Genomic DNA, 26,518 nt, shown 5'->3' with positions numbered 1-26,518 from the left:
AATTCCAACTGGGCAACAGCCCCAGGACTCCAGGGGCCCTGAAAGCTCCAGGCTTACTGTGTGTCAGTTGCTTTGTGGTAATGTAGCTGAATATGCATATGGGAATATGCAAAGCTGGGCAACTGCCCCAGGGCTACAGATCCTCAGGAGCCTCAAAGGCCCCTGGTTCATTGTGAGGTAATTCATTTGTGGCTATTGATAGAACCATGAAGTTTAGTTTACTCTCACAGGGAGTGCTACTCAACCTGTACAAACAGCTGTATATTTGTATTCTGTAGCTCTGCAGGGAGCTTTCTCTGAGTTGTCTGAGAAAACAACCATGATGAGGTCAAGTCAGGATCTCAGCCTCTGCCGGGGATGCATGATACCACGCTGCAAGAATCATTAAGGATCCCAACTACCCGGGTAACAGCCTGTTCTCCACTGCTACGGTCGGGAAGAAGGTACCGGATACACCAAGCCAGCGCTGAGAGGCTCAGGAAGAGCTTCTACCCTCAGGCCACTAGGGTCCTAAATGAGTCACACTGCTCCCCCAATCATAAACACTTCTTACTATTCTTATTCTTTTAAAACATTTTTTAATGTACAAATCGAAGTAACTGGCATTACATTTCACTGTGATTGTACCTCATGTGGTTACATGTGTATGTCATGTAGACCGCTGCTTCTTGGCAGTGCAAAGAAAAGCTGTACACAGTGGAAAAAGAGTGAGAGAAAAGGGGCATAATGGGGACCCAGGAGCTCAGTTTTGTCCCATCTTATCTTTTGCTGCCTGGTCTGATATTCATTGTTTTTTTTTCAAAAATATACAATTAAAATACTATTTAACTATCACAAATATTTACAACAGAGGAGTGCATCAGCTCCCCTGATGTCCATTTTCTTAAGCATGGCTCTCACATTTACCAAACTAATGTTGGCAAGTACCACGCTCGACAGAAGTCATGATGAACAAAGGAATACAAATGGCATGATTTACGTACTGGACGCTCACATTTTGGAGCAATAAGCCACACTACACACAGTATATGCAGTAATACTCGGTTCCCGACCCCCACTGAGATCAACTTAGAACACAGTGTAATGGCTGTCGCTGGTGCTGACGATGTCACTGTTGCACTCCAGTGATTTGAGGACCAGCTCCAGTGCTGTTTTGCTCACGTTGAGGCTGTAGCGCTGCCTGACTGCGGACAGAATGTGCAGGATGTGGCAGCCCTTCTCTGCATCTACAGGCGCAGGGGAGGAAGCGACTGTCAACAGCACAGCACAAACCACTTGAAAAGAGGGTTTTCTAAAGTTTCATTTTTCAATTATTTTATTTTTGTTATTTATTTTTCCATTTTACAAGCTGTCGAACAAAAAGTGAAAATGAAGCCCCTAATTGTAGAGGGGATTAGCAAGTAACATACAGTAGGTGAGATTGTTGTGCTAATTTGACAAGCAGGTAAAAAAAAAAAAAAAAAAAAAAAGAATTACTTTTTTAATTACTCCAACTGAAGGATAATTACTGCTACACTCAACACAGAGGGGATAAGTCAAACAAAAACTACAGTAGATCAAAATTACGTTTGATGCTTAAATAAGAGCAAATATTAAGTCTACTCACACTTCTCTCTCTTTGAGTCCTCCCGGATAATGTCTTTGACAGCGATGAGTAGGTCCGTGTCATGTGCAGTCACCTGGTGAGGGCATCAAACAGAAAACGATATCAATAACCTGCTGACGTGGGACGAATTCATTCAAGATTTCTCTGCTGTTTCTTACATGGTAGACTTCATCTTGGGATTTGACCTTGCGGTACACAATACCCTCGTCCTGTAAAATTTGCAAGGCCTCCTTCAGAAGCTGGCGGAGCCGCTGGCACGCAGACGGACCCGCCACGGGCTCCTTGACCGCAACAGAGAAGCATAATAATACGACAACTCACCCGGTGAATATGTGGATAAGCATGTGGGCACGGGATACAGCATTAATCAGAAGCAGAGAAAAACTACGTTCGGCAGCTATTACTGATTTTGTTGCCTTTTATTTCCGTTTCTTAATCATTCTCTGTCATTCTATTGCACTGTGGCGTGGAAATATCTCAGCGTGATGAGTTTTGTGGGAATAAGGGAAACTAAAATGTGCAAGTTGCATTGTCAGCAGCTGTAACAGTTCAACACACATCTAAACAATGCAAATTAGCTTCTATGCCAGAAATCACATCCTGGCTGTGGCTTTCTTCATTCCATTCGTCATTCTCACCTAAAGAGCGGCACTTCAAATAAAGTCTGTCGTTTCATTTTTCACTTCATCTCCACCGCCGCATATCTTCAAAAGGAAATGCTGCCCGTGTCATTATTCTGGCATACCTGGTCTGCAGATGCTGTTTGAGGCTGGCTGGAGATCAGAGGCTGCAAGAGGTCCTGAACATCATAGGGTCTGAACCTGGTCACCGACTTCTGCTTAAAGAAATCCTTGATGATGTTCGTAGCCTTGCTGAGTGAACTGATGCCTGGGTCGCTGGAAAACAGACAAAGATCGGGACTCAATACAATTTGTACTGATATGTTCAGAAATGCTGTAATTATGTAATTATCGCCGAGTCAGGCTCGACAGTGACAGTATGTGAAAATGAGAGTCCGCTTTCATTGTTGTTCCATGTTAAAATAAAAACTGTGTGCTTTACTGCATTTTTATGATATTTTTCAGCTCCTATTAACTGTGCATGTTTTACTACATCTTGTAGTATAAACAAACACAAAAAATTTCGAATTTGTGCATAAAATAAAACACCTGAGTGGAAACACCAGAAATTTACAAAAAAAAATTAAATAGTGTTTATGCTTGGCTGAGGTGGAAAAGTTCACTAAAAGCAAATGGAAGTGCAATGGAAACAGACTTAGCGAATAAATCATGACACACATATAACATGCGACTTAAAATGACTAAAACTAAATGTCACGTTTTCTACATTGTTTTCCGCTGTTTGGAGGTTCAACTTGCACCCTTTTAATTACATAAACTCATTAAACTTCTGCAATGATTTAATGGCACCCGACCTGAGAATTAGTGCCACCAACTGTTTATCTCGATGTGCTCAACTCCTAACATTAGCATAACAGTGGGGGATGGAAACGGAATCATTCGCATTTTCTTTTGTAGATTTTTCTGGAAATTCAGTTAAAATTTGTGCTGAATCTGGATGGAAACCTGGCTATAGTGTTGTTATCTATAGTGACGGTGCGTTGAGGGGATGGATGTTTGTACCCCGTTGCATTGGGCTTCAGCTGGAATGGTTTGTCATAGCACTGTCTGTAGAGCTGAGGGACCTCCATCATCCGCGCTATCTGGACCGCCATCACTGGGTCGTTCACTTTATCTGAGAGCACACACAGACACAAACATGATGAATGGGCAGAGGATATAGATGGCGTGTACTCTCAAGTGGGAAAAAAAAAAAAAAAAAAAAGGCGCTGTGTGTGGTTGTGTATGTGTGTGTGAGAAAGCGAGACACATGTCACAAAACGAGACTGCAGTGTCCTTGCTAGGCACTTTGAGCGTGTGCAGGTAGGGGATTGTGTGAGCTGATGCATGTTGCTAATGAACCATCACTTAAATGTTGATATTCTTTGCACATTTGTTGCCTTAATCTAATATGTAAGACATGTAGCTGGTTGGTAAATTAGTAAAAGTGGATGGTGAATTCCGACATCAAAGTGCCACCGTGGCCTGCAGAGGACAGCCGTCTGCACTCACAGTAGGTGGAGGCCATGATTTCTCTCTGCTGCCTCGACGTCTTCACCGGTCCTCTGACCCGGAGCAGCTCTCCAATCTCCAGGCAGCAGCGGCTCTGCTGGGCCTGTCTCAGCTTCTTCAGCTCAGCGACAGGGTTGAAGCCTTCATGAGCCCCATCACTGTGTTTTCCCCCTGCTGGAGATGACAAATCAACATTGGATATTACACTGTGATTTGTGGAGCACCTTCGGAAATAGTTAAAAGAATCCATAAAGATGCTCGACTTTAAAGGTGCACTGATCAATATTTTCACATAAACAGTGGAACAAATGACTATGTGTAATGTGAAATGAGTTGCTTGTAGTGATGAACTAATAGAAAATTACCACCACTTTGTTGGAGGAGAGTGAATGTTGGACTTGTCAGATGTTGTGTTTTCAGCTTGTTACGCTGACTGGCAAAAATAAATAAATGTATATGTAGGGTAAGAAAATAGCCAATGTCAGTGGGAATAATCCCACAATGTTTAATACAAGGAATCTCTGTGTTCTGGTACGCCCTCAGAAAAAATGTTCCCACTAGCAAAATAAATGATTTTTAAATAGTGCTAATCTGATCATGTAAAAAAAAAGAAAAAGATTTTACAAGTCTTAAAGATCCAAATGGCAACTGACGGTGCATGTTTACCCCTGTTTCCTTCTCCTCCTAAGACACAATGTCTGCATTGTGGTGGCTGAAACCTGTTTCAGATTATATGCAAAGCATTTCTGAACATCCCCTCCCCGCATTGTGACTCACTCCAACATCTTTCTTCAAGCTCAAGTATGCTAAATCCCAAGATGAATGAAATCTAACTGCTGACTTCCGGCTCATTGTACCAGACTATGACAGGACATTCCAGAGTCCAAGGGCCAATAGAGCACACAGTTCCAATGATCGTAACATGCAAAGAAATGTAACAATATCCAAGCAAAAACCAGGTAAGGCAGCCAATGTAAACAACGGGATGGAAACAAAGCTATTTTCAACTTTAAATGTCATTGTGCAGCCCTGTGTTTTAGAGTGACAAATACATGTACCTTGAAACTTTAAGACATAAGAAGAAACATATACAGTAATAAAATTACATATGGTGATACTGTTTGTCTGTTATTGATATGACAAATCGAGCCAGCGGGATGTTATAAGGCTATTTCAACATATCGCTTAAGCAGCAAGCCAAGATGGTCAGCATAAAGACAGAACTTATATTAGTTGGTATCAGTACACAAATCAGTTTTCTTTTGGAAGTCAGTGTGTAGTGATTTGGCACACTCAATGTACATCTGCTTGTTCTGGTGACTAATACAGAGCATACCTGACAACCACGCAAACAAGGAGATTCCTGCACACGCAAACTCACATTTAGTAGGATCCCCCTCCTCTTTCAACAGGTCATTTTTCCAGCATAGACAGTTTATAACGCCAGTACCATCATCCACTGTGAACAGAAGGGAAGAGCCTCAAAACCAGATAAAGACATATTATTTTTAGGCCTTTACACAACAGGAAAAGTGTGTGTGTGTGTGTGTGTGTGTGTCAGTTTGTGAAATGTAAACAAAAAACCAAAATGACTCACAAAGACAGCATTCACACTCATTCGCAATGCAATTTTTACATCAATACATACATGCACACATAATGTACTGTCCTTGCTAGTGTTTACTGAAATATCAACAAACTAAAATGTTTTGTTTCACACAGGGACACAACAAGATTACCTCCATAACAGAAGAAGTCGTTTCTTTCTCTCTTGTAAACCACTGTCCCGAGTACATCGACCTTGTAGATTGGATGTGAGTTGTAGAAGTAAATGCCTGTGAGACATGTGGGTGGATAATAACACAGGAGTCAATTATGAGTCAATATGGACGCATAAATCGTTCATAGTCGTAACGAGTCACTCAGTGACGATATTGATTTCAAATGTCACATAAAATGAAAACAAAAACAGGATGTATTAGTTATGTGTTCGTATAAAAACAAAAAAAAACCCGTCTGATCAAGTTGGCTGTGAACTTACAAAGTAATTAGCTAGCTAACTTGCTAACATCGAATTCATAGTAACTGGCGTCAGTTTATACATAGTTTAGTTGAGTCATACTTTTATCAACTTGTTCAGTTGGCTAGCTGTTGGGCATATTCAGACCTGTAATGTTACTGTGAAGTCCAAGGATACAGTTAGTAAAAGAAACAAGTTGTGTTTCTACAGCTTAGTTTGGGTGTTATTACCTGGCACCTGTGTGGACTCTATCATCTGCAGGATGTCTCTGACATAAAGCCTAGCGAAGGCAGAAAACACCGGGTCCAGTCCCCACAACATCGATGGGGGCTCTTCTGCTGGATCCATCGCGGCTGCCTGCATTTCATCCTGAAAGCAAAGGCAGATTATTTACCATTTATTGGTGGTTTTGGACAAGCGAGCAGTCTTTAGCAAGACAGTTAGCTAGCTCCAGTAGAGTGTCTTCTTGAGAGGAACCAAAGTATTGGTCACGTGACGCGTTGTTAACGCACGTTAATTTCTTATTTATTTGTTTGCTCGGTAATATGGAAGTCATATACAACGTGTTGGAGAGGTTCCAGTTGCAGAATAGCTATCAATTATTTTTATGTTTTAAAACGTTATAGTAGCATTTTACTGTCTGTACGGCGCGTTCGTGATTCGCAATGGTCTGTGGGACATGTAGTTTCAGGCACACAAAGAAGCCTGTCTGTGGTGTTTACTGAGGCGATGGCGGCAGGTGGGGGCAGTAACACTACAAAGAACAAGTGGTATACCGCACACTAATTATTTTTCTTGATGAAAGTGCGCTGCAATGTGTCGTCGTGAATAGTTTAAAACATTCCCGCACAGCAGCTGTGTTTAGTCTCCGGTACAGACGAGGGCAGCAGAAGACTGAAATTACCCCGCCAACTGTCAAACACGAGGAGCAAGAAGAGAAAGAACCGCAGCCGCGCGCGCGGTCGGGAACGCGCACAGACACTAAATCCGCTAGATTACCAAACCCGTCCCAGACCAAGAGAAAGATGACTGTTTTTACCGTTTTGACGAATGTTAGTGTACGGACCAGCTGCACCCATTCTCACCCTCAAGGAAACTAATGCATTATTCCGTGGAATACAACTATTTGGAAGGACGCCTCACTCATCTTTTCTTTGCTTTTGGTTGAGAAAAAGCCTCACAGGGTTGTCGGGCCAGTGGGTCGTCAGGAGTTGGAACAACGGCGAGCTTCCCGTACTACTTTACATTTAAATAAAGTCTTGTTTAGGCGGATTTCAGATGCTAGGACACGTCTAGGTTAACCGTTACTCATTATTTTAGGGGTTAACAATGACCCTGGACTGGCCAAAACAGTGTCAAAGGCTAAAGTAAGCTAGGTTTTGATCCTAACTATTATGAAAGCTACACACTGTGTTGACCAAGAGGATATTTATAGCTAATGGGACACATATGTCACTCCAAAGACTTATGCTAAAGTAAGCTGTAAGAAGGAAAACCGACACTTCTTTGTGGTTTTAAAGTTGAATTCCACTGTCAACTTTCTAGTTGAATGACCCAGGGTTCATTATGTCGTTTTTTAATTTCCGTAAAATATTTAAATTGGGTGCTGAGAAGAAGAAGAAACAGTACGAGCACGTCCGCAGAGATGAAAACCCAGAGGAAATATGGGACATAATCGGTGAATTGGGAGATGGAGCCTTTGGAAAAGTGTTCAAGGTAGGTGATGCCTCCTCCTGCTCTTTGTGGAGAATAGCCTTTCCTGTATTTGCAATGTTGTGGCAGACTTGGGTTTTCATAAAATGGGCCAGAACTTGAGTCTTTTGTAACCTCTCCATCCCCAACAATCCTCTTTGTGGAGTCAGACTCAACGTGCCAACAGTGTCACCTCAGCCTTGCATTGCTTTGACCCATCCACCATCTGAGACAGAGCTGGTGCCAAATATGACTCGCATAACTAAAAAGAAATGTAAAAAAAAAAAAAAGAAGAAAGACTTGTGCCAAAGGTCCCTCTCCAGTTACCCAACATGCCTGTCTTACCCCTCTCTCTATGAAGTTTGTTTACATGTGACAGGTATTCAAATGTCGTCAGATCCACTCATAGCTGGAAACTGACTTCCTCACCAACTGGTCTCATTGGCAAGCAAAGCGGAGAATTTACCAATCTTGGTCATATACATACAGATATAACAAAGACTAAGCAGGAGCAAACTGTACTTTTATGAAGCTGGTGGGTGATGTTTATATCCTGTCTGCTGTTTATCTGTCTCTAGAAGCTCCAACAGACCGGCCAGAAAGCTGACCCAGTGTCAAAGCGACCCCCTTGTTATCATTTTAATAGTGCCATTGTTTGGTTTGACCCTCATGCATAGATGGAGCCAGAAGCTTCATTTGCATGAGTGACAGTAAATGTTATCACACAGGAGGGCTCTACCAAGTCTAATACCAGGAAGTCTGTGGCTTATGAGCACTACATGTTCTGTTTTGTTCCTTGTTGCCAAATGCTATTTGTGGACACGTCGAAACGGTTGGACTTGTCCAAGATTTCATGCCGGAGTTACTTTGTATCATACTTAAATTAAGCCTTAATCTTCTTGCACAATGATTTAGTCACAGGTTGCCAGATCCCCAGCATTCCCACAGCATGGCTCACGTGAACTAGACCCACTGTTCAAGAAAGGAAAAAGTACCAAAACAGATCCTTAATCATCATTATGCTACGGAAACACTTCATGTTTGTCCTACTGGCAGTGGCCCTCCAGAGTCGAGCTGACGGAGATCTACAAATAGTAAATTGCAGTGTTATGTTTTTATATTATATGTCTGGGCTTTGTGGCATACCAGTTGTGATGCCCCACTGCAGTGATGCATCAGTGGAATAGTCCACACTCTATTGATTCACAGTGAAACACAAGCTGTCTGTTTTAGTGCTTTGGAGTAGATTATGGGGGTTTATGCATATATTTTTTTAAATGCTGTGCATGGCTGACCGCGGAACACTGGCAGGTCACGAGGAAGTGGCTGCATCCCATATCGCAGTGGCGGACTTCATTGAGCACATCCTGCCCGCAGAGAAGCCAAAACAAACAGCAGAAATTTCCACTTTAACAAGACATGTCTCATTTTCTGCTGACTTACTCAGACCTACAGCAAAGCAGAGAGGGTGTATTTGTTGTTTTTAGAGCCTCTTAATGGCCGTGTGAGGTGTTTATTGCACGTCTGAGGTCAAGAAAACTTTAAGTCCAACATAAACCAAATTTAAGCCTTCTGTGACTCTTTAAGATTCATCACAGAAATGTTCTGAACTAGATCAGAGTACAAGACAAGCTAAGACTTTAGACTGTGAACTGAATAAATGCACAAGTCCTTTGGCAATACAACAGTTTAATAACATTCTCCTCCTCCAGGCTCAAAACAAACAGACGGGCATCCTCGCTGCAGCCAAAGTTATTGACACAAAGACAGAGGAGGAGCTGGAGGACTACATGGTGGAGATTGACATCCTGGCCTCCTGCGACCACCAAAACATTGTCAAACTGCTCGACGCTTTCTATTATGAGAGCAAACTGTGGGTGAGTAGAGGGAGGAGCTCTCTGGAGTGACAGTGTCATCGGTGTTTCCTCCATATTACCACCCAAGTAGGGGGAAGTATGGACCTAATGCTGCAGTTTGAATTAGCAGAGCTTCCTCCGGACACATAAATTAGACCCATCTTAAAATTACGATGGAGTGTCCAATAAATGTTTTTAGCAGTGCACCTGGTGCCGGCTAAAACTAATACAAAATTAAGAGCGAATATGGTCATAAAAGTACATTTCCCCCCACTGTAAATCTGTTCTATAAAATCACAGAAGAAATACTGTTTCATTTAGTCTTTTTAGTAAGCTCTGTATTCCAGTTTTTATGATAATGGCAATATGGGCTCAGAGTGGGTCCTCACAATCGTATCCATGCCTTTAACCTGCAGTAGTGTTATTGCACGGCTTTTGCAGTACAATCAAGTTCCTTTCCTACTGTAGTATTCTTATCAAAATTTGAGGCCAAAGTTCACACGAGCAGCAGAAACAAGCAGCTTATAGAGCTGTTAATCATCATACCAGTTTATAATCCAGTTTGTTATCCTTTTGATATGAGCTCATTTTTAAATGGCTTTGTTTTTTTGTTTTTTTTACTTATTTTCAACAAAAACGTGTATTTGGTCATCGTTTATCTGTGAAGACTACAGCAAGTTTGTCTATTCCTTGCAACACAAAGTTTGTATTTTAGGTGTATTTCACACCATTGGAGCGTCAGTGTTGGGCTCCAGTGAATACTGATTAGTTGTGTAGGTATAGGGCCTTAGTGCATTTTACCTTGACCCTAGAGCAAACCTGTGTCAGTAGATATGGATTATACCAAAGGTCTGAACGCGAGGGAAGTGTTCATGAATAAATAATCAGTGTGTGTGAGGAACCCACTGACTGAGGTAGATTACAGGTTAGTCCAGCCCATTAATTCAGAGGCTTTTTCCTTCCTATCATTCACATGCTCTATAGAGTATCAAACCATGCTAAGAAAATAAGACATCTTTCCACTGCCTAAAAGCCTGAAATGTCTTAAAACAAAAATCAAGCGTCCAAAAACAGATAAAATACATAGTCAAAGGACATTTTTAGAAACGTGGCATGTACACATGAGTCAAGCCATAGTGCATGATAGGAAGTATCATGCCTCGACTGGTGTGAGTCAATACAGAAGCAAAAAGACAGTCAGGTCGTTCTAAACTCCCATGATTACCTGAGTATTTAATTTCAGTGCATTTCATTGAGCGCTCTGCCCTTTTCCTCGCCATTGTCCTCTGAACAATGGCCACAGCCCGATGGAGGTAGTCTGTTGATTTTTATCCTGGCCTGTGTAGCACCTAACCCTGTGTTAGTGCCAAGAGGAGAGAGTGTCCAGGACGTTTCCTCCTGGAGATGAAAGGCTTTATTCCACATAATCCCAGGAGGGTCGGGAGGTGACTTACTTTATAACTGCATACTAAATTGTGTCACCCGTTGACCTTTGTTTCCCTTCTTACCAGGTTACACAACAATTTCAGTTGCACAGCAACAGCTTCTAGGCTTTAGGCTGTGATGTTGCTGATATTTTCATCCTTTTCAGGCTTTAAAACATGTAGGTGAGATCATGTAGGTGAGATCATATACAGTCTCACATCCACCCTCTCTGTGCCACATGAATGGATTAGAAAATATGTGGGTGCGTACTTCTCCATGTATTTGTGTGTGTGTCAAATAAACAAGTGGGAGAGGAAGCCACAGCCCTGGCCCGTGGTTCCTCTCTGCCTGCTGCCACTCTGAAAAACCACTGTGGGGCCCATTGTACAACAGCAGAGCCACTAAAACAACAGCACGCCTACAGAGAAACATAGAATGGTGTGCGTGTTGAATAGCCAAGACTGTTCTGAGACTTGAGGCATTGTATGTCTTGTAAGGGCTTTGTTGTCGTAAGTAGAACAGTCTTGAAAAGCTCAGCTGAATAATGGAATGCCATTGAACCTTGGTGAAAAGTTAGAGTTAGTCTCTTTTAGAAAATAGGCTCCTGCCATTTAAAATGCGGGCTGACTCTGTAACTCTAGGGTCTTAACCAACCTATCAGCCACAATTGCTTTCTCTATGGTTACAAAATTGCAGAATTGTGACTTTACTTCCTCTTCCTTAGAGCTTGATATATAGCGAGAGGTTCCCCATATCTCAGTGTAGTGGAGGGAGTTAGCATCATGCTACAAGGCTAGCCATGTGTCCAAGCTTAATAAAGACGCTCTGCTCCAGATGCTGTACCTTCCTACTGCCATAATCACCCCTGCCTGAGGTGCTGTGTCCATAGAAACTTTAATCCTATTTACAGCCCTAAGGTCTGGCAATATAGCTAGCTAGCTACCTACCTAGCAGCTGTGTGAAACCTTTTCCACAATGTGGCCCCAACTGGGCCAATCCTCTTATGTCAACAGCCATACTGAGAGCTCCTAAATGCCTTTAAGGGCAGAGTGTTTCTTTCACGCAGGCTGGGGTGGAGGTTCATTCTCAAATTGCCTGGCCAAGTGAGTAGTTAGGGTACATGATGATGATGATGATGATAATGATGAGTGCCTTTTGAGTTTTGTGTTTACATTCCAGCAGACTAAATACACGGAGGCCAGCATTTCTCTTTAGAGCTTTAGAACCTTCCAGACCCTCACAATAGATTTGAGAGGTCACTGGGTTCAACCAGAGCATTACTGCCTCATGACTGGCCTGCACTCACCTCGGTTTGAAATGAATTTTTGTAGCACAGCTCATTGATAACCACTGAATAAAGAAAACTTTTTAATGTGATGCACGCTGTTTTACATTAACCAATACCTGTGTTGCAAATGTTGAAATACACTCCTTTTCCTTTTTCTCTTCGCTGGCAGATCCTCATTGAGTTCTGTGCAGGAGGGGCTGTGGATGCTGTCATGCTAGGTGAGTCAGCATATCCACTTTGCGTAACGTCAAAAAGGAAACTGTTCGGAAAGCAGCACCAAACAGGAAAGGGAAAGGGCAAATCAAGACACCAAAAGGCTTCTGCAGACCACCCGCATATCACATGCTCCACTCATCAATACACTGGATGTAGCTAAACCCTTATTGCCATCTGTGATTAGGTTGGATTAGTGTGTTCCACTGTCAGGAATGCTAAGCATGTGTTTGTGTGACCCTCGTCCCTCTGCAGAACTGGAGAGACCCCTTACAGAGCCTCAGATCAGGGTGGTTTGTAAGCAGACCCTGCAGGCCCTCGTCTACCTCCACGACAACAACATTATCCACAGAGACCTGAAGGCTGGTAACATCCTCCTCTCACTGAACGGTGACGTGAAGCTGGGTAAGGGCAAAGTCAAATCCAACTGTTAATTCAGAATGCATATCAGGGTAGCAGGGTATCTCCTCCAGACTTGACTACCCTGATAAAAGCATGGATGAACTTTTCTAAGGAAAGGAATGACCTGATCTGGGTTATATGTCTCATATGTGTCTTATGTTTTAGTCACCTGAGCATCTAGATTGCGGTCCTCTTTTTTTAACATGCTTAAATAAGACACCCAGACTAGAGGAGAGGTTGTTAATGGGGTAAATTCTAACTATTTCTATTTTTAATTTTTGGAGAACCAATTCTTAATTTCACAGAGGCAAGAGAGGTGTATTGTTATAGGATGTGGGGAGAAAACTGTAATCTGTGTAATACATACAGGGTAGAGGAGAAAGTTAAGAGCTAGGGTGAATTGTCTTGCCTTACAAGTACATTTTTCCTGGTTCAGTTATGTAATTATTTCTACTTTTCTCGGAGAAAATAAATGTGTTCACAGTCTCGCAATGTAGGCTGTGTGCCCTTAGCCGTAGTCTCCATGTTTTTATCTCATGTTTCGTCATGATTTAGCTCCTGGAAAAGGCACAAGAATGTACTGTAGGGTGATAGTGATACCATCCATTTATAGCCGCTTTCACACATGCAGCCCAAATCCATTGTTAGGTTCAGTTGTATAAGTAGGTCTCTGTAATAGAAAGAGTGTGTGTTAACCTCTTTGAAGTTTACCACACTCATTTCTTTACTCTTTTAATGCGATATGCTTACAAGTTCACATGATCCTTCTCATGACATTACACTCTATGCATGTAACATAAGAAAGAATGTTGTGACTTTTTGTGTGCTTTGCCCAGAGTTGTGCTGCTCTTGTGCCTACTACAGAAGATTTCCAGAGTGACACAGAAAATTGGGTTTTATTTTTGTAGTTTTGGCCATTATTCCTGTCAGCAATAATAAATAATCAAATATTAAATGAAAATTCAATGAATTATGTTTCAAAAAGTCATCAGGATTGACATTCTGAGCCTTATTTCTGTCAAAACAATACTGATGCAGCATGAAAAAGTTAATATTAATTGGTTTTGTCACTCCCATTATTGTTCTTTGTCTTACTATTATTTAGAGGATAAACACGCTCTAAGTTTTGGAACTACAGTCCCCATAATTTGGGGGCTTTGGGGATGTACGTGTGTTCAGATTTGAGTGAGTTATGACTCAGTGAAGGAGTACAGGTTTTTAACACAAATTGCAGCAATCGGTGGCTTAGAGTTTTAAAGTACCTTAATTGCCTCCATGAGTTGTGTCGCCCCCTCAGGGGGCAGGCCAAATCAGTGGGCCAAGCAACAACAACAACAACAACAACAACTAACTTCCTGTTGTTCTGAGAACACCGCCCCCCACAGCTCCCCCCTGAAAACCCCTCTGTTAGACCCTCCCTGCCTTGTGTGTCCACACTCCACGTTTGTAACACAAGCTTCCTGCTAAAAATGTGTAGTGTCCCAAGAAAATATCCCTAATGACATCATCAGGGTTATATATCTTCAGACTATGAAAAGCTCCTTTCAGAACCACGGAAGACAATGTACAACAGTTTTCACATGCTAAATAGATTTCTTTGTGACGAGTGTTCTGAACTTAATGTGTGAAATTGGAATACACCTTTAAAAAAGAGCCGCAAAAGATATGGTAGATATGGTAACATGAAATGGTGAACAGCAGATGCAGTAATGTAGCTTACTTCGCTAATAGCTTACTATGAGTCACTGCTGGTGGATAGAACAGGCTCAGCGAAATAACACACAACAAGCATTTTGTCCAATGACATAACACACACACACAGAGGTGCCTGTGCATCTGCCTGCTGGGACACTTATGAGCCATGACTCACACACACGATGCAAGCAAGGCATGATGTCATCATGCAAATATGAGAACACTGTCAAAACAGCATATGGTTTCCCGGGTTGTGTTATTTTGTGTTCATTTCATGCACTGACGAGATTAGCAATTGTGTCGCTCAAGGGTACAGTTTTTCATTCTGTGCTTAAGAAATGCTGACAGTGTTGTTCCTGGGGTTAATGCCTCTCTCAGTCCTCAATCATGTGTCTTTCAGCTGACTTTGGTGTATCTGCCAAAAACACCAAAACGCTGCAGAGGAGGGACTCTTTCATTGGAACGCCTTACTGGTGAGTTGAATATTGAACAAAAAATTTATTTATAGTCAATAAAAACCCTTTTTTTAAAAAATGTAAGAAAATGACATCAATGTCGCCTTTTTGCCTTTCTTGCACCAAATACAATAATGAACTCCACATCTCCTTTCAATGACTCCCCGTTCTTTCCTTCCAGGATGGCTCCGGAGGTGGTGATGTGCGAGACGTCCAAGGACCGTCCATATGACTACAAGGCTGATATCTGGTCCCTCGGGATCACCTTGATTGAGCTGGCACAGATTGAGCCGCCCAATCACGAGATGAACCCCATGAGAGTCCTGCTGAAAATAGCCAAGGCGGATCCTCCTACCCTGATGCAGCCGTCACGCTGGTGAGTCACAGCGTAGATCTGTCGTCCTGTCATGACACTTTTGCCACACAAAGATCCTTGAGGTAATATATATTTTTTTAAATCATATTCAATTATTTTATTTTATTTTTTACCACTTCCGCCCTCAAGGTCCCCAGAATTCAGCGATTTCTTGAAGAGGTGTCTGGACAAGCATGTGGACAACAGGTGGACTCTGACGCAGCTGCTCCAGGTACCTTTCTCTTGAACAGTCACACAACTTTTTCACTCAAGTCCTGAACCCCTATTTCACCATCTATCAGTTCCCCCAGCCCCACCCGCACCTGGCCACTTCAATCAAGTGATAATCCTCCTTCCCCATCCCATACCCATGTACCACCTGCTGCTCAGAGCGTAAGCAGCAGAGTCCCAGACGACATCTGTTTACCTGCTCGGTGTCAGGCCTGTGTCAGGTACTGAACCGTGTGTCCTGGCAAGACTTGGCACTCATCCCTTTGTGCCTGAGCTGACGTCAGCGGTGCAGGCTTTTCTTTTTCCATAAGGTTTAAGGTGCTTGCCAAGTCAGAGCCACTTACGTACAGAGAGGCAGTGAGGACACATTCGCACACACACACACACACACACACAGAGCAAACGCTGTACAACGCTGCAGCTGAAGGATCGTTCCGCGCAGAGGACGCAAATGGGCTTGAAAATACAAAACAGCGGTCTGCCACCAATGAAGGTTTTGATATCGAAGAAGCTGCATATTCTCAGGCCAGCGATAGAATATGTGCAGCATATTTCTAAGCCGAAGAAGGTGAGGTTGTCGAGAGATATTGATGCAGTGTGGGTTGTCTTACCTTGGTGGGCGTGTTTTAGCAGTTTACTGATCAATTTATTTATTATTTATATATTGCAGAAAACTTTCACAGGGAGACAGAATAACAGAAGGTTTATTTATTGTTGATTATTGTTTAATGTGTGTTTTCTGACGTTCTTTGTTGTTTCTCATATAGTCGCAGTCTGTTACACTGTGAGCAATTTATATCTCAAAATCTTTGGGATTAGTTGTTGGTGGGGCGTCCAGTCTTTGTTGCCAACTACATTGAAGTGCTTTTAATGAACATCATATGCTGTGCACTGGTTTTTAACATATAAATTAAATCTTGATCTTAACTTTTTTTTTTTGTCTTTTGCACAGCATTCATTTGTGTCCAATGTGACAGACAACCGGCCACTGAGGGAGCTCATAGCTGAAGCGAAGGCTGAGGTCACCGAGGAGATCGAAGAGCACAAAGAGGAAGAAGAGGAGGAAGAGACAGAAGCACATCTGGTGTGTAAACATTTAAAAATCAGTTTGCAGGAGAGCTTTTTCTGGTTTTCTTTTCATTGAACAGGGCATGCTGAAGTTGCAGATGCATCATATGCCTACACCTGCTCTGCTAACTGCCACAAATTGGCTTGTGCTCCATATTTACGACTTTTATTCATTGACGTAAAACTACTTTGATGATTGTTTAATAGTTTTAGTTATATCCACCTTTCAAATGGGAGCATTTGCTGTGTTTTATATCATATAAATTGAATATGTTTTAGTTTGGGACTGTTAAAAGTTAACAGATAAAACAAACAATTTCAATATGTCACCTTAGGCTCTGGGTAATTGTGAGTTTCATTTTCCGCAATTTTCTGACATTTTATAGTCATAATAATCAATCAATTAAGAAAATGATTGTCAGATTAATCAATAATTTAATTAGGTGCAGCCCTGCTGCATGCCTCATCCAGCAAAATAAACATTTTAGGATTTTATATGTTGTGATTGGGGCTACAACTATCAATTATTTTCATTAGTGATTAATCTGCTGACTATTCTGATGATTATGGTCTATACAATGGGTGCATTACAATTACCCACAATGCAAGTTGCCCCAAAGATATTCAGTATACCACATTAAAAACCAAGAAAAGCAAATCTGCATTTTTGCTTGGAAAATGCCTTATAAATAATCTTTGTAGTATTGGATTTATAGACAATGGCTTATTGTGATTGGTCATAACATCAGTGCCTGTTGTGTTGTGGCTTTTGGAGAAACCAACATTCTTCACTTCCGCCTCTTTTTCAGGGCCACAAACGCGCCCCCTCTGATGTCAGCGTTGCCAGCTCAGAGGATGAGAAGATCCCCCTCTCGCCCTCCATCTTGGAATCAGTCCCTGAGAAGGCTGAGCCAATTCTACCTGTGCCCACACCCGTTGAGCCCCCTGTGGCCAACCATGTGGTGGACACTAGCTTTGTGGAGGAGCCCGCTGCCCCTGCAGCAGGGGAGCACACAGAGGGGCCTGCAAACACTCCAGTTGAGGATGGAGCGGTAGAACAGAAACCAGTGGAGGAAAAGCTTCCAGCCTCCCCAGATCCAGAGACCGAGCCAGAGGCACCTGCTAAGGAAATGCAGCAGCTGGAGATTAGTGTTGAGGATGAAAAGGAAGTGGACACAGCCGAGGTTCCAGCCAGCACAGAGAGTTCAGAGGTCACTGAAGCTCCTCAGGAGGAAAAGATTACTGTTGTGGAGGAGTCAAACACACCAGCAGAGGAGGAGGTGGACCAGTACAAACATCTAAAGGTGACATTGACACTACCAGAGCAAGACAAAGTTCCTCCAAAAGAGGAGAGTGGCGAGACACCCACAGAAAAGGATCAAATAAGTGCAGAAGACGAGAAGACGGTTCCAGACAAAGCTAAGGACGACAAAGAGAGAGACTCAGACTCGGGGAGTGTCTCGACCGCAGATAACAGCAGCGTAGACCTCAATCTGTCTATCTCAAGCTTCCTGTCCAAAACAAAAGAGCGTGGATCCGTTTCCATACAGGTAACTCGCACAGTCCACATGCTCAAATATCAGAAACTTGAGTTACAGACTTGCACAGCTACAGACACATCTATAAACTCTTCTTCTCTGCTCTCCCAGGACACCAGGCGTCAGAAGAAGACGCTGAAAAAGACTCGCAAATTCATTGTGGACGGAGTGGAAGTTAGCGTGACTACATCAAAGATCATCACTGACAACGATACCAAGAACGAGGAGATGAGATTCCTGAGGTATTCACCTGCCGTCATTTGCATACACCCTGGGCATCGGTTTTATGCAAATATTATGTAAATATATTGCCCAGGAGCCTTAGTGTACAGCCTGACTAATCTCTTTACATCAGTATTTCAGACCTCTATTAGAGGTCATGTGTGTTTACCTCTGTGACCTGCTTTATGCTAAAAAAGAAATACGCATGATTAACATGATTTCTTTTTTTTTTTCTATCTCTCGTCTCTTCCTCCACCTCTCCAGGCGCCAGGAGCTGAGGGAGCTGCGTCTCCTACAGAAGGAGGAGCAGAGAGCCCAGCAGCAGCTCAGCAACAAACTGCAGCAGCAAAAAGAACAGATCTACCGGCGCTTTGAGCAGGAGACCACGGTGAGTCCCTCGACTCAAGAGACGTCAAGATCCAGACTGTCCACTCTGTTTTTAAAATCTGTGATTTATGGGCTCAAATACATCCAACAAAATTGCAGTTGTGGTTCTTTGTATCCTCCAGCGGACAACCTTGTGGGCCCAGCCTGCCCAGAAACGACAACAGACAACTATGACAACATAGAACACTCAGCAATTTCAAAATGACTGTGCACCTTGAGCATTCTGCACCCCTGCTTAAATGTTTTTATGACCCTCATTAACATAATGTGTCCCCTAACCATCACAACTGCAAGTGTAACCCCAGCCCACACCCACACACACATTCACCTAAACTTAATTCTAACCTAAAACCCTTAAAGTCTTAAAACCCCAAAACAGCCCTTTGAAGAACTGACTACTGACCTCTTAAGGTCTAAAACAGGTCTTCACAAAGAAAGTACAAGGGCACACACCCGGAGACACACACATGCCCTTTAAAGTAAAAAAGACACTGTAACTATCTCCTACCAACCTGTGATAACTATTTCATCAATTGTTTCATTGGTCCCTATTTCTGACTGCCTTGCGCCTGTTTTATCCTGACGACCTGCATCCACTTTGGGAACAACAGCTTTCAAAATTCACTTGAGACTTTGAGACCTACTGGTCTAGTAGGTGTAGGTGATTTGAACAAAAAATAGAGCAATTGGTGGAGAAAATAGGTGTCTGACAAGAAAGACAACCGCCCCTGGCTGTAGCAACACCTCGCTGAATTGCTTGCTGACTTTTCAGCGGGCAAAAAAATGGGAATAAATGTGGCACTCATGACCATTCAGTTATGTAATGTTTTTGGGAGGTGGGTCAGTGCTTTTCACTTAATGCTCCACAAAACTGCTCTTATAGTGCAACAGAACATTGTCACCCTCAGATTTGGGAACACGATGAAGAAATGCTAAAAGTGAGTGTGAGTGTGTTACTTTCTTCCACTGCACAGAGATCCAGATTTTCTGGTGGTTCTTAGAAATTCTTTGTGCGTTAACCTTGGGTGCAGGCGGGCAGTTTGTAACTGAAGGATGATTTTCTTTCATTTTTACGTCCCTGTTAGTGAACCTGTTCCATCTTTACTGATGCATTTTTGCACACGTGGTTGCTATTTTCCATCCATTGCATTACATGAAATCTACTTGCAGGGTTTATGACAGTGCTGGCGTTCATCAGCAATTCATGCAAAGCCTATTAGGCCTCTTTTGAACTCTGTTGGCTGCCTCATGTTCCTTTGAAAACTTGCATAATGTAGGTTATTGCTGGATCTCTTTTAAGAGTGACTCATACTGCTAATGGCCTCTCAGTTTTGTATGACTCTCCCACGTAGCTGCTTCTTTAATATTGATTTTTGTTATTTCAGAATGTGGCATTTTGTCTGGCTTCTGGAAACATGCATATTTCCTCCCTCACTTGTGAATTTCAAACATTTTTTAAAAATGATTCATTGTTATTCTTTGTTTGTTTGGCATCTACTCAACGTCTTTCACATCTACAGCTCCTTCAAAATGCCTCGAAGAACAGAATTGCTTCCTCCTTTCCTTTCGCAAAACAATTCATTTCACTGATCTGACGTGACCCCTCTGTGTCCTCCCCAGAGCAAGAAGCGTCAGTACGACCAGGAGGTGGAGAACCTGGAGCGGCAGCAGAAGCAGACCATCGAGAGGCTGGAGCAGGAGCACACCAACCGGCTCAGGGATGAGGCCAAGCGCATCAAGGCCGAGCAGGACAAAGAGCTCTCCAAGTACCAGAACATGCTGAAAAACCGCAAGAAAGAGGTTAGCTTGTGGACCACGTCATGTTTAATTTCCTTTCACTTCCCCTGCCCACATGTGGTCCCTAAGGAGGATGGGATATCTTGTAAAGTTCCTATTTATAGTAGTTTGTTTTGATACTTGGACACGTACACGCCTCTCTGATCTGTCTTAAATGTGTTTACATAACCACCGTTTAGCTGCACAGGGGCTAAATCGGTCCGCGCTGCCACCTCTCATTTATTTTCTCACGTAGTGCTAATCTACTCACAGCTGTTGTCTCATTTTCATGTCCATCTATTGCTCGTGGCCGCCCTGACACAGGGCAAACAGGGAGGGGGACTTTCTCCAAAGCATGCGCCAAACGCTATCATGAAACATATCAGAGAGGATATTATCCAACCCCCGTCAGAGGAGGTAATGAGGGCTCGGTTTGCCGTGAATTCTGAGCTTTACACACACTACCTGTTCCTCTCAGCTCTCCTCTACGTGTCTTTTGTCCGAACAGACTTCAAGCTGTGTGAGGGCGGCATGCACAACATTATCCAACTGCGTTTTTCATGACTTCCTTCACTGTTCCAAACTCTCCGCCTACCTGAGTTTGCAGTGTCCGCCTCAGGTTCAGAGTGTGTGTGTGTGTGTGCGTGTGCGTGTGCAGTGTTTAGTGTATTGTGTAGGAGGTTAATGCACTGTGATCCACAGGGAGTGGCCCATGTTACATTAGGTCCTTTCAGTTGTCCTCGTGCACCCTGTGCAACGCTCCCATGCAGGATGTAAGTGAAACCCGTGAATCTGGCCTCTCTCTTGTGTCTCTTCAAAGCGTGACTCATTACTCTTGAGACTACACACACTTTTCTGTACACCGGTACATGCAAAAGGGCCAACACCAAGCCTAAAGTAGTTCTGTGCTATCAACAAATCTCTAATGTGGTGACACAAAGGTGAAGATGAAATGAAAATGTCCTCAAGTCTTGTTCTCTAATGGATCAGGACAGTACTAGGAAGTGGTTAGTACTTAAAGTTTAGTACTTTAGGTTTTCTAGATGTTCCGCTTGTTCTTCCTTTCCCCCAAGAACATGCTAAGTTTAGAGTCTGTAGGGTCATGTTTAGACATTTAGAGACATGCAATAGTAGAAAGCCTGAAAATGTTACATGAAAGGCGACACGTTGTGCTGTGTATCATTGAGCACTACATGAGCGTGTAAAATGTCAGGTTCCTCTGTGTTAGGGGAGCCAAGTAGGCCAGATTAATGGGACTGAAGCAGGTGAAACGGTCTTGTGTTGGCAGGTGTACCTGTCTGGTTCATCAGCTCAAGCCATGCTTAGCCTGAGGTAACCTTAGCAGAAAACACACTCAAAACCTCCCACGCCTGGCCTCATAAAGCCTGTCCCGCTTCATGTATTGAAACAGGTTTTTGCTGCACTAGATGATGCTTTCTGCCTCACTAATCAGGCTATTATCATCGATTATTGTGGATGGGGGCTCGGGGATTCTCTGACTGTGCCTTTCTCACGCTCTTTGTGTGTCTCGGCCTCAGAGATTAACACCTGGACCTGTTTTCTCTCATGTCATTTATGATCTCGTGTTGCCCTTTGTCCAGGAACAAGAGTTTCTTCAGAAGCAGCAGCAGGACCTGGACAGCGCTCTGAAGAAGATCATCCAGCAACACAAACACGAGCTCGCCACCATCGAGAGAGACTGCCTCAACCACAAGCAGCAGCTTCTCCGAGGTAGAAATAATAATTGGCTCCCTTTACTGCCCGCTGTCAATCAGGGTAATTACAATTGACAACTGACATGAATGCTGCAGAGGCCATAAAGGCTTGATAAATGCGTCAAAATGATGCTAATGCAGTTCCTGTTCTCCCTGTCAAAACTGGGATGGCAGCTGTAGCTTTATTAATTTATCAAGTTATCAAATATCTGGTGAAAACAGTGCAACATTTAGCAGCTGATGAACCTGGTGTTTTGTCTCTGGAGTTGATGGAGACCAGAAAAAGGGGGCTAAAGGGAAAGACGATATTAAAGTCCCATTCATCAAGTGGTGGTGAGGAAAAAGGACTCAACATGAACACTAATGTTGCCCTGTGTCTGTTTGATGGGTACATGTTTTATAAACACATTTACCATAACAACTTCATGAGGTGATAGGTGATAGGTCAGATGTTGTGTTGAGTTCTTCTGCCCACAATAGAACAATATAAATTTAAGAGCGTTTGAAACACAGGAACCTGGGTTCTCCACTCCCTACTACCCCAAATGGCTTTATAGCATTTTCCTTAGTGTTGCATTTGTGGTTACATCCCAAAACAGTATCTATCACCTTTCACTGTATATCATTTTCTTATTTTGTGACTTGAATTTTAAACAAAAATAGTGAAATATGCGGTGTTAAGACTCAGATCCGGATCCCACAGCATCTGCAAATATTTCTTAGTGTTTGTTTAAACCTTGAAGTACTCGGTGGCTGGGTGTACTACATGAAGATACTGTGATGATAAGACTAGAATCATCAGGAATCATAGTAAAACAACTGGAACAGCTTGTCACTTAATACACTGCGTGCACAATTATTAGGCAAGTGAGTATCTTGACCATATCGTCATTTTCATGCATATTTTCCAGCTCCAAGCTATATAAACTTGAATGCTAATTGGATTTAAGCATTATCAGGTGATGTGTATTTGTGTAATGAGGGAGGGTGTGGCCTAAAGTGATCAACACCCTATATCAAGGTGTGCATAACTATTAGGCAGCTTCTTTACCTCAGACAAAATGGGCCAAAAAAGAGATTTAAGAGACTCTGAAAAGTCAAAAATTGTAAAATGCCTTCCAGAGGGATGCAGCACTATTGAAGTAGCTAAGCTATTGAGGCGTGATCACCGAACAATCAAACGTTTTTGATTTGAGTCAGACGCCAGCAAGGTGGAGGTGGGGTACTGGTATGGGCTGCTATTATTAAGGATGAGCTAGTTGGACCTTTTCGGGTTGAAGATGGACTTAAAATCAACTCCCAAACCTACTGCCAGTTTTTAGAAGGTACTTTCTTCAAGCAGTGGTACAGGAGAAAGTCTACATCATTCAAGAAGGCCATGATTTTTATGCAGGACAATGCTCCATCACAAGAATCCAAGTACTCCACTGCGTGGCTAGCCAGCAAAGGCCTTAAAGATGACAGAATAATGACATGGCCCCCTTCCTCACCTGACCTAAACCCGATTGAGAACTTGTGGGCCCTTCTTAGACGTGAGATTTACAGTGAGGGAAGACAATACACCTCTTTGAACAGCATTTGGGAGGCTGTGGTTGCTGCTGCACAAAAAGTTGATCATCAACAGATCAAGAAACTAACAGACTCCATGGATGGAAGGCTCATGACAGAAGGGTGGCTATACTGGTCGCTGAATATTTGTAAATTTCGAGTTGTTTGTTATTCTTACTCTAATAAATGAAAATAAACAAGTGAGATGGGAATTTTTTATTGTTTGTTCAAAAATAAAATGAATCCTCAGGAATACAACTTGCCTAATAATTGTGCACGCAGTGTAGTTCGACAGAAGTTTTTTTTTTTTATGCCAACTAACTATTTTATTCGTCGATTTATCTTTCGTGAAGTCGTTTTTCAAGCAAAAATGTCAGACATTCCTTAATCTCTTTGGGTTTCGGACAATACAAGCGATCGAGTCATTGAAAAGTAAGATTTGTTGATAATGAAAATAATCCTTGGTTGCTGCCCTAAAAACAGCTTCTGCTTGCTGCCACTGATTCCTCTCTCCGGGCAGGCTAACACAAACAGAGTTTCCAAATCGAAGGTTTTATTATGGCAGTCTTGTCGCGTCTCATTCAGCATGTTACAGCATTCAACACATCACGTACAATGAGTCAGGTCAGCAGCCCCTTCTGACGTGACTGCCCTGAGCAGCAGCCTGTTAGCAGTTAGCACCGCCCGAGACCTAATCCCATGCTCGGTGTGCCAGGAGCTGCACAAACAACACTTCGAAAAGCTCACTGAAACAAGTCACAGGAGGTTGTAAGTGTGCTGCAGGAGCTTGTGAAGAGCTTCCACTGGGAGAAGTAGACACGGTGAGAGAGTTCAAAGCTGAAACCTCGCTAGTAAAGCCGATGTTGGTTGACACAAGTATCTCAGGCATTCAGGCATTCAGCCATTCGCTTCTAATGAGGTAACCTCAGCCCACAGCTGTCGTTGTGTGTTGTTTCTCTGCACTGCAGACCATCTAGTGATAGAGAAGTCCCCTCCAATAAGCCTGTGAAATCATTTCATCAATCAAATCAACTTTTGTTCACTTGTGTGTCTGCGAACAGCACGGGAGGCTGCCATGTGGGAGCTGGAAGAGCGCCATCTGCAGGAGAAACACCAGCTGTTCAAACAGCAGCTCAAAGACCAGTACTTCATGCAGAGACACCAGCTGCTGAAGAGACACGAGAAGGTAATGGCCGGATGGTTGAATCTTCTTTGATCATTCTTCCAGCCTCAGAATTCCCCTCAGTTGCTTTAGTTTTTTCCTTCCAGAATTGGCTTCAAGAAATGTCTTCTGAAATGTCTCAGCATTAAAAAGTTTGAGAAAGTTGCCCTGGAAGCTCCCTCCATGTCCCGTGTCTGTGTCGTGTGCCCTGCGCAGGAGATGGAGCAGATGCAGCGCTACAACCAGCGTCTGATCGAGGAGATGAAGAACAAGCAGACGCAGGAGAGAACCAGGCTGCCCAAGATTCAGCGCAGCGAGGCCAAGACCCGCATGGCCATGTTCAAGAAGAGCCTCCGTATCACCGGGGCCGCCATCACCCCCGAGCAGGAGAGGGAGAAGGTCAAACAGGTGACGAGCGATATGGAACGCAGTGAGCCCAGATTTCTGAGAAGAATAACAGCCTATGAAGCCTAATCCCACCTCTGTCTTCCAGTTTGCAGCCCAGGAAGAGAAGAGACAGAAGAACGAGAGGCTCCACCAGCAGCAGAAACATGAAAACCAGATGAGAGACCTGCAGCTGCAGTGTGACGCCAACATCCGAGAGCTTCAGCAGCTGCAGGTAGAGAACACCAAACTTAACTTTAAACAGGTTTTCTGGACACTAATGTCAAAAACGCTAAAAAGGGCAATCTTAGATACAGCAACATGTAATAACCCTCCGTTTTCTAACGCAGAACGAGAAGTGCCACCTTCTGATCGAACACGAGACCCAGAAGCTGAAGGAATTAGACGAGGAGCACAGCCTGGAGCTGAAGGAGTGGAGGGAGAAACTACGACCCCGGAAGAAGGTACAGCATCTGTTAGCACCTGGAGGATAATATCCACCTGCAGCCTAATAGACACTTTTGTTGTTTGGTCCACATACTAGTAGCAGGTATAAAGGGAACCAGATGAAACCACGGTTTAAAGGCTCCTCACACATTATGATAAATGATCAGACCGACATGTCTCCGTGTGTAACCCCACAGGCCCTGGAGGAAGAGTTTGCCCGGAAGCTGCAGGAACAGGAAGTGTTCTTCAAGATGAGCGGAGAGTCGGAGTGCCTTAACCCCTCCACCCAGAGCCGCATCTCCAAGTTCTACCCGATCCCCAGCGTTCACTCCACCGGTTTCTAAGAGAACCCGACAGACACACGCACAGTGCACGTGGACGAGAGCGCACGTACACCGACGGCAAAGACCGAGCCTGTGCTGCCTTGCCCCCATCCTCTGAAAGCTGCCGGTGGCCGTAAGAAGCATTTCTGTTTCTGGACTTTGTCCCTCAGTCTGCAGCTCATGTGGTCACATTTCCACACTGTTACACTCATCTTGAATGATTATTTTCAGAGTCCGTGTTCTCCTCAAAACCACTAAAGTGAAGTAGCTCTCTGTCCAACCTTCTTCTTCCTGTGATTGAATTGTTTGTTTGTTTGTTTGTTTGTTTTTATAAAGAATCCAGTGCCTGTAGAATTAGATGTTTCTGATAATTATTTGCTGCTCAGTCTTTCTCTCATTTAGACATTTTGCACTAAAAGAAAGGAAAGCATTTTTTATACCACTTAAACATAATGTTGATGATTCAATTGGGTTAAACATTAAATAGCGATCTTATCATTTTATAATAATTGATCATACTAATAGAATGTATTTCTGATAAAGGAGACGGAGCACATTGTTAATATCACACTCTTGTT

The 26,518-nt window shown here is 43.1% G+C and overlaps 2 protein-coding genes across 4 annotated transcripts; one reads left to right on the top strand and one right to left on the bottom strand.

Moving 5' to 3' along the window:
* Window positions 1-590: 590 nt before the first annotated feature.
* Window positions 591-6,166, bottom strand: stn1 (STN1 subunit of CST complex). Its single transcript, XM_070923670.1, has 9 exons — window positions 5,989-6,166; window positions 5,478-5,573; window positions 5,120-5,197; window positions 3,739-3,912; window positions 3,250-3,361; window positions 2,352-2,502; window positions 1,765-1,887; window positions 1,607-1,679; window positions 591-1,226 (listed from the first exon to the last, which is right to left on the bottom strand). Exons 1-9 carry the CDS (start codon window positions 6,119-6,121, stop codon window positions 1,069-1,071), a joined length of 1,098 nt encoding a protein of 365 aa, XP_070779771.1. The 5' UTR covers window positions 6,122-6,166; the 3' UTR covers window positions 591-1,068.
* Window positions 6,167-7,324: 1,158 nt separating this feature from the next.
* On the top strand, window positions 7,325-26,209 carry LOC139294531 (STE20-like serine/threonine-protein kinase). Of its 3 annotated transcripts, XM_070916462.1 has the most exons (19): window positions 7,325-7,474; window positions 9,163-9,327; window positions 12,189-12,237; window positions 12,488-12,637; window positions 14,730-14,802; window positions 14,966-15,160; window positions 15,290-15,371; window positions 16,323-16,458; window positions 17,188-17,192; window positions 17,248-17,988; window positions 18,088-18,218; window positions 18,463-18,586; window positions 20,206-20,385; window positions 21,963-22,092; window positions 24,686-24,810; window positions 25,003-25,194; window positions 25,280-25,405; window positions 25,521-25,634; window positions 25,815-26,209. In XM_070916462.1, exons 1-19 carry the CDS (start codon window positions 7,325-7,327, stop codon window positions 25,959-25,961), a joined length of 3,015 nt encoding a protein of 1,004 aa, XP_070772563.1. In that variant the 3' UTR covers window positions 25,962-26,209. The 3 variants fall into 3 exon arrangements, with proteins under 3 accessions (XP_070772563.1, XP_070772556.1, XP_070772548.1); XM_070916455.1 differs by lacking the exon at window positions 17,188-17,192 and having other exon boundaries at window positions 16,323-16,450; window positions 17,235-17,988; XM_070916447.1 differs by lacking the exon at window positions 17,188-17,192 and having other exon boundaries at window positions 16,323-16,454.
* The last annotated feature ends 309 nt before the right edge of the window (window positions 26,210-26,518 follow it).

The sequence above is a fragment of the Enoplosus armatus genome, chromosome 2 (assembly GCF_043641665.1).
Source record: "Enoplosus armatus isolate fEnoArm2 chromosome 2, fEnoArm2.hap1, whole genome shotgun sequence".
Classification (NCBI taxonomy): domain Eukaryota; kingdom Metazoa; phylum Chordata; class Actinopteri; order Centrarchiformes; family Enoplosidae; genus Enoplosus; species Enoplosus armatus.
The sequence above is the reverse complement of the archived record's forward strand: the minus strand, read 5'-3'. Positions and strand labels throughout refer to the sequence as shown.

Bases quoted from the DNA above. Each gene is read 5' to 3' on its own strand.
- stn1 (XM_070923670.1), bottom strand. From the start codon at position 6,121: ATGCAGGCAGCCGCGATGGATCCAGCAGAAGAGCCCCCATCGATGTTG. The intron at 3,362-3,738 runs GTGAGTGCAGAC...GTGTGCTCTCAG, and splicing joins AATCATGGCCTCCACCTACT to ATAAAGTGAACGACCCAGTG. The intron at 1,680-1,764 runs GTAAGAAACAGC...TGCCCTCACCAG, and splicing joins CCCAAGATGAAGTCTACCAT to GTGACTGCACATGACACGGA.
- LOC139294531 (XM_070916455.1), top strand. From the start codon at position 7,325: ATGTCGTTTTTTAATTTCCGTAAAATATTTAAATTGGGTGCTGAGAAG. The intron at 15,372-16,322 runs GTACCTTTCTCT...TCTTTTGCACAG, and splicing joins CTCTGACGCAGCTGCTCCAG to CATTCATTTGTGTCCAATGT. The intron at 20,386-21,962 runs GTTAGCTTGTGG...CCCTTTGTCCAG, and splicing joins TGAAAAACCGCAAGAAAGAG to GAACAAGAGTTTCTTCAGAA.